Below are 6,807 nucleotides of genomic sequence, written 5' to 3'. Positions count from 1 at the left end.
AATACACTTACCCGCTTCAGCTTCTTTAGCATATTTATAGTCAGCCTCTGGTTTCTCTGGGATGAATACTGAAAAAGAGTCAGGCAAAATTTCCCTTACTCTTTGATGATAGGAAAGCCTGACCAACAAAAATGTATTACTACTATATTTAATTCAAAGATTCTTTGGAAATTAATAACAAAAAAAAGGAACCCTGATAACATATAATTTCGTAAAGACCATTTCTAAAGCGAATAACAAATGAAAATCCAAATCAAAAAAATATATGAAAACACACTTCTCATTTAAAATAAATAAATAATTTGATTATTTTAAGCTATTTACTAGTTATCTACAGAAATATGGGGAGTGTAATTTAAAAAAACTTAAAACTTTATCCTAACTTTTTTATGTCACACCCTGTGTACAACAAAGTATTTTTAGAATATTCCCGTTTATAAACCATGCAACGTCTGTATAAAACTTTTTTCATATCTTTGACAACAACGACAATATTGGACTTCCTCGTAGTAATGAGCCACCCTGTATAGGAGACCCATACCTGTATTGTTCATCAGACCCATACCTGTACTGATTCATTTCTTAAAACAAGTGGAAAAATATCCTGACTTATTTCTAGGAATAAACCCACCACAAAGAAATATACCGGGTGTTTTTCAAAAGTTGCTCACCCCTATGACTTTTTATTTCTTCAAATAAGAAGACGAGATTTTTTAATGGTAACGGGGTACCATTCCTAACCTAACCTAACCCCTGGTATATTTTTACTTTTTTTGATAGAAAATTATATTCTAAATAGAATTACATCACATATCATGTTTTGAAATTCTCTCTTAAAAAAATTGTATTTTAAATTTCAATCTAGAGTATCACATAACGACAATTTAATCAAATTAATTATTCACGACATTAAATATAAACAACAAACACGACAATTTGACTCGAAATACCAAAAATTTGTGGTACCAAATTATTCGTAAATGTTTTTTTCCAAATATGCTATGAGCCACCTTTGTTCCATTTGAAAATATTGAGATATGATTAAAAGTACGATTTAGGCATCTTTTAACCGCCCAGGACAAGACACGTAAAACATTAAACAATCAAATCTATTTTTCCAAGGCTCCTTGATTAAAAATAGAGTTTTTAACACAGCCATGGCACACTCTAGATTAAAATTTAAAATACAATTTTGTAAGCGAAAATGTCGAAAGTTGATATATGAAATGTCATTCTATTCAGAGTGACATTTTCTATTGAATAAAGAAATAATACACCAAAGGTGCCATTTAAAAATCAAAAGTTGTAAAAGTGACCAAAAACAATTGAATACGTCAATCAATCCTAATTTGTCACATACTAACATATCAAATATCGTTTTTATCTGAAAAAATAAAAAAGTTATAGAGGTGAGCCACTTTTGAGACGCTCCCGGTATAGACAATTCTTTCCTGACTCGTTAGACACTTTATACAGGATATGCCGAGAAGTTGACGACAAATGGAAAATACTACTGAGATATTGAAAAGAAACGTTAATAAGGCATTTTAAATTCTTCACCATATCCAATAACAAAATAATTTTAACATAACATTTAAAACAAATCTGGCCTTTTTCGATATTATGTCTCCTAACTCCATTTTTCGCATATATACCAAAGAATACTATACAATAAAAAAAAACGGCGTCAGAGATAGCTTCGAAATGAACGTCATTGTCATTTTATATGTAAAATTATATGGAGAATATCGTAATTTCTAAGCTAACTTGTCGCCGCTTGTTTATCATATGGTACATCACAATAACAGTCGTTATATCATTTAATTCAGGGTGCATCCACACTATCCTAGAAAAAGGTGAACAGCGTATCGGCGTAACACCCTTGAATCGATTTCCAGTAATTCTATTGGCTGAAATTTTTGACAGATCAATTTGACAGATGAATTTATGTCATGATGATGATCCGCTAGGATAATGTGGATGCACCCTCAAGTAGATTGTATTTCCATCATTTTTAAATGTCATCTGTCGTAATCCTTCTCTCGCTGGACAAACTTTATTTATTTATATGATTTAGGTAAATGACATTTACCTCATACATTTCAGCATAACCTCTCTGATAAATTTAGGCTTGGGATGATCAGCATCCAAACTCAAACACACATCCCAATCCTCCCATCTCCACCTAAATTGGAAGTTACTGAGATGATAACCAAACCAGTTGACAAATCTAAAAATAAAACACTTTATCATATAGATTTACTTTATAAACAAGTACAAAAAGTCTACCTGTCAAAGCATGATACATTCATGGTATCGATTTTGTTAAAAAGCATTTCTGTTGCTAAAGCCAGCACTTGAGGCATTGTACTTGGCTGAAGTTTGCAAAGTTCTATCAAAATAGACCCATAACAAATTTCCAAATAGCGAGGAGTAGGCATATTGAATAGCTCAGCAAAAATTACTTCAATTATACAGTATTCTAACGGTATTTTTAGTTTGTATGGAAAATTCAATAAGTGAGCTGCACAATCCTTACGTTCCAGATGATACATTTCTAAAAAAATCAGTGCAATATAGAATTTGTTTGAATAAATAGAAATTAGGATAATTGTGATTTTATATTTTATTTCATTTTATTTCCCATTTAAAGTATAGGTACTTAAAATGTAATGTGTCACAGTTTTCAACTTAAATTATATACACTAAAATGAACGGTATACCGGGTGCGTCTCAAAAGTGGCTCACCCCTATGTTTTTATTTAAAATTGTAACATGCGGTTCATAACGATAAGTTGAGTCGTAATACCAAGTATGTGGTATCAAATTATTCGTAAAAAAATGCTTTTTCCAAATTTGCTAATGAGCCACCCTCGTTCCATTTGAAAAAATTGAGATATGATTAAAAATACGATTTGAACATCTTTTAACTGGCCAGACAAGACACTAAAAACATTAGACGATCAAATATATTTTTCCAAGGCTCCTTGATTAAAAATTAGCGTTTTTAACACAAGTCTAGATTGAAATTTAAAATACAATTTAGTTTTAAGGGGAAATCTCAATAGTTGACATATAATATGTCATTCTATTCAGAATGATATTTTCTATCCAATAAAGTAAAAAAATACCGAGGGTGCCGTTTAAAAATCAAAAGTTGTAGTCATTTCCGGTGAAACAGGAAGTGGCCGAAAAGAATTGAATACGTCAATCAATCCTAATTTATGTCATATACTAACATACCAAATCTCGTTTTTTATCTGAAAAAATAAAAAAGTATAGGGGTGAGCCACTTTTGAGACGCACCCGGTATACCCTACATTTTTTAAAATATAAAATTAATAGTATATAAAATTAATGTCCACTCTTTCACATGTATTCACACTGTATTTAATATCTTAATGAATGTAGTTTTATCTCATTTTATGTTTTGATAAATAATTTTTATATAAAAAAATTCAAAACACCAATTTTCAGTTTTATCATGATTATTTTCAGCTGCATCAGCACAGTAAACATTATTTATTGATATGCCATATAAACAATTCAATGGCTGCATTCAGCAGACGTCCTCGATTAGTAATCAATTACTGATCATGTGCTGAACGCTCCTGAAAATATCCAATGACTAATCGCCGTTTGGTAATCGGGCGCCATTTTTTCAATCGTTCCCAAAGAGCAATTTGTGAGACTAGGGCTAGGGATATGTTTATATAAAAAGTGTTAACAATATGACAGTCTCTGAATGGCACGCAAAATTATGATGAGAAGAGAATGATGTTGATGCATTTGTTATTATTTATTTCCTAGATAATTATAAATTGGTAAACAAAATTATTAGAGTAAAAATTAAAGTAAAAAAAATAAATATTTATTAAATACACAAACGTTATAAATGAAAACAATATAAATAAATGAAGTAATTTAAAAAAGTAAAAAACCATGTCAAAAAGTAAATAAAAACTAACGCCCTCTCCCGTTAATCGTAGAATTTAAAGAAAGGCATTCAAAAAAATTACAATCACTAAAGAACGATTACTAATCGTAAATTATCGATTACCAATCAGATTCTGTATGCTGAATGCAGCCATTGTGAAATTAATTAAAAGGTCTAAATCTATTTTTTTCTTACATATAGGTAGAATATTTAGGAGGGGAGTTAATCATCGCGACCTTACAGATCTATTGTGTGTTACATATATAGGTATGTCACCATCAATAACAAACGCTTACTAGTAAAAAGGCAAAACAAATCATATATTATGTTTTAAAAAATCAAAAATTTAATTTAATTAAATTATTTAATTAATGTCAATTCTGGATATAAAATGTGTGATCATTGGGCTGTGTTATGATACATAGTTTTTAACTAACTCTGTATATGTGTAAAAATATAGTTCAATCGCCCTATATATTTATGAAAATACTTTTAAAGACTAAAGAAAAAACTAGTTCACTTTGTAGTCTAAAGATGTTTTATATACCTCCTTTTTTAACCACTTAAACCAAATCAAACCAAACACATAAAAAAATAAGTCATATAACGGGTCTGTCTCGAAAGTGGCTCACCCTTATAACTTTTTTATTTTTCAAGATAAAATAACGATATTTGGTATGTTAGTATGACATAATATAGGATTGATTGACGTATTCAATTGTTTTTGGTCACTTCCTGTTTCACCGGAAATTACTACAACTTTTGAGGTATAAATGGCACCCTCGGAATTTTTTTACTTTATTCAATAGAAAATAACCTTAATCGAATGACATAACATATGTCAACTGTTGACATATTCGCTCAAAAACAAATTGTATTTTAAATTTCAATTTATAGTGCCATGGTTGTGTTAAAAACATCATTCTATTCAGAGTGTCATTTTCTATTGAATAAAGTAAAAAATACCGAGGGTGCCATTTAAAATCCAAAAGTTGTAATAATTTCTGGTGAAACCAAAAGTGACTGAAGACAATTGAATATGTTAATCAATCCTAATTTATGTCATATAAAAACATACCAAATCTCGTTTTTTTATCTGAAAAAATAAAAAAGTTATAGGGGTGAGCTACTTTTGAGATGCACCCCAGTATATTGCATTAACTAGAAAATAATATACTACATATTTTACATCACTTACTCACAATTGAATAATTTGTTACCTTACAAATGACAGCTCTTACCAATAATGGAATGTAGATGTTCTTCTATCAAAAATCTTTCAATAGAATGAGCTCCTGGTAGAATAGGACCTTCTGGGCAATCTGTATAATCAAATAATCGAAAAACCACCCAAGGCATAGGATATTTGTAACTATCATGATGAGGAGGCGGTAAAATTGAAGGCAAATTATGCTGCAATGCTTCACATAAAATTGAATCAAAAGCCAAATACGGACGAGGAATATGCTTCTCCGCCCACTCATCTTGTCTAAAATATAATTTTATTTAAAGGCAAGAATAATAAAAAATCAAGAACAATAAAAAATGTCATACTTCAATTTTCTTATTTGGGCCCACAAACAATCTAAATATTCTTCCTGTGGGTGAGGTGTGTCACTAGCCCAAACCCTCAAAGCATTATGGTGTTTTTTTGGCCTTTTATTCAAGAATATCTCAATTTGAACAAGTAAGTGTTCAAGAGCTTGTTCCTTTTTCTCAAATAGTTCTCTTCCTACCCATGGAAGTGTAGAAAGAATAGCAAAAATGTACCAATCTCTTCTCACCTAATAATATTTATGACACACCAGTTGATAAAATATATAAAACATAAAAAAAAATATTTATATTCACCTGTGGAACATGATCTTCATTGGCAGCACTAATCATGTTATCTAATAATTGTTGCAAAGAAGTGGCACTGATTACATGACAATTTACTAAATCTGCTAGAAATCTCAAAGAATATCTTGCAGCATCCCACTTACAACCTAAAATTTAAAAAGTACAATGAAAAATTGTAAATACTGAAACTATCATAATAGTAATCTTACTTTTTAAAGCCTCTTTAAAAGTTTTTACCATATATTCTACAAAGTCTCCACCAAAGTTAAAATTCTTAGCATTCAAGAGGCCCACTAGAGTGGTGTAAATAGTACATTTTTCAGGCATTCGAATAGCACAATCTGTTAATATTCTTAATATTTTCGCACGAAAAGTACTTAAATCAGCTTCTAGGACACTAGCCAATCCCTCCAGATTTGACTCTAATGATGATGTGCTTTTTTCTCCAACTCTCAATATAAGAGATTCTAACCGGTCTTCAATTTCTTGATTTTCAGATACTCTACGTCTCTTTCTATATGCTCTATCTAAAAAATAATTTAAAACCAGAGTATGCAAGAAAATCTTCATTGATTAAAGGAATAGTATATGGAATATGGACTTTTATTCAAAAATTGTATAACTAACCATATCCGTCCTCCTCTTCATGGGCCCTTCTTCTACTCATTTTCTTGGTGTATAGATATCTTTAGCAATAAACAATTTAATATCTGTTAATATTATACAACAAAAATTCTATAAATTAAAATAGTACAACAGGACAAACATAACCTAACAATAACCGCATCATCATAGCAATCATAGCATCATAAAATATCATATATAATTTGTTTTCTTAAGTTATGATCATATATATCTCTAGAGCATTCTCGGATCATATATAGTTTTGTAGACAAATCCATTATATATGTCTGAGAAGAGAGGCACTCCTAAACTTTTTTATTTATTGTTTTCATTGTTTTGCTCAGAGCTCAGAGTTTTCCTATTTATTTCATTATGGAGTAATCTTAATTTTTGTTGTTAATTTA

The 6,807-nt window shown here is 30.0% G+C and overlaps 1 protein-coding gene across 1 annotated transcript in view; it reads right to left on the bottom strand.

Moving 5' to 3' along the window:
- The window catches only part of LOC115877025 (nuclear cap-binding protein subunit 1), a 41,919-nt gene extending 35,332 nt beyond the window's left edge, over nt 1–6,587 (bottom strand). Inside the window, exons 1-8 of the mRNA XM_030893092.1 lie at nt 6,407–6,587; nt 5,989–6,306; nt 5,789–5,925; nt 5,492–5,721; nt 5,179–5,426; nt 2,290–2,557; nt 2,093–2,230; nt 12–118 (exon numbers count right to left, since the gene is read on the bottom strand). Coding sequence (XP_030748952.1) covers nt 12–118; nt 2,093–2,230; nt 2,290–2,557; nt 5,179–5,426; nt 5,492–5,721; nt 5,789–5,925; nt 5,989–6,306; nt 6,407–6,446 — 1,486 coding nt within the window. The 5' untranslated portion in view covers nt 6,447–6,587. The remainder of the gene's footprint in view (nt 1–11; nt 119–2,092; nt 2,231–2,289; nt 2,558–5,178; nt 5,427–5,491; nt 5,722–5,788; nt 5,926–5,988; nt 6,307–6,406) is intronic.
- Between the last annotated feature and the right edge of the window lie 220 nt (nt 6,588–6,807).

The sequence above is a fragment of the Sitophilus oryzae genome, unplaced genomic scaffold (genome assembly GCF_002938485.1).
Source record: "Sitophilus oryzae breed Bouriz unplaced genomic scaffold, Soryzae_2.0 scaffold_1059_pilon_pilon, whole genome shotgun sequence".
Lineage (NCBI taxonomy): Eukaryota > Metazoa > Arthropoda > Insecta > Coleoptera > Curculionidae > Sitophilus > Sitophilus oryzae.
The sequence above is the reverse complement of the archived record's forward strand: the minus strand, read 5'-3'. Positions and strand labels throughout refer to the sequence as shown.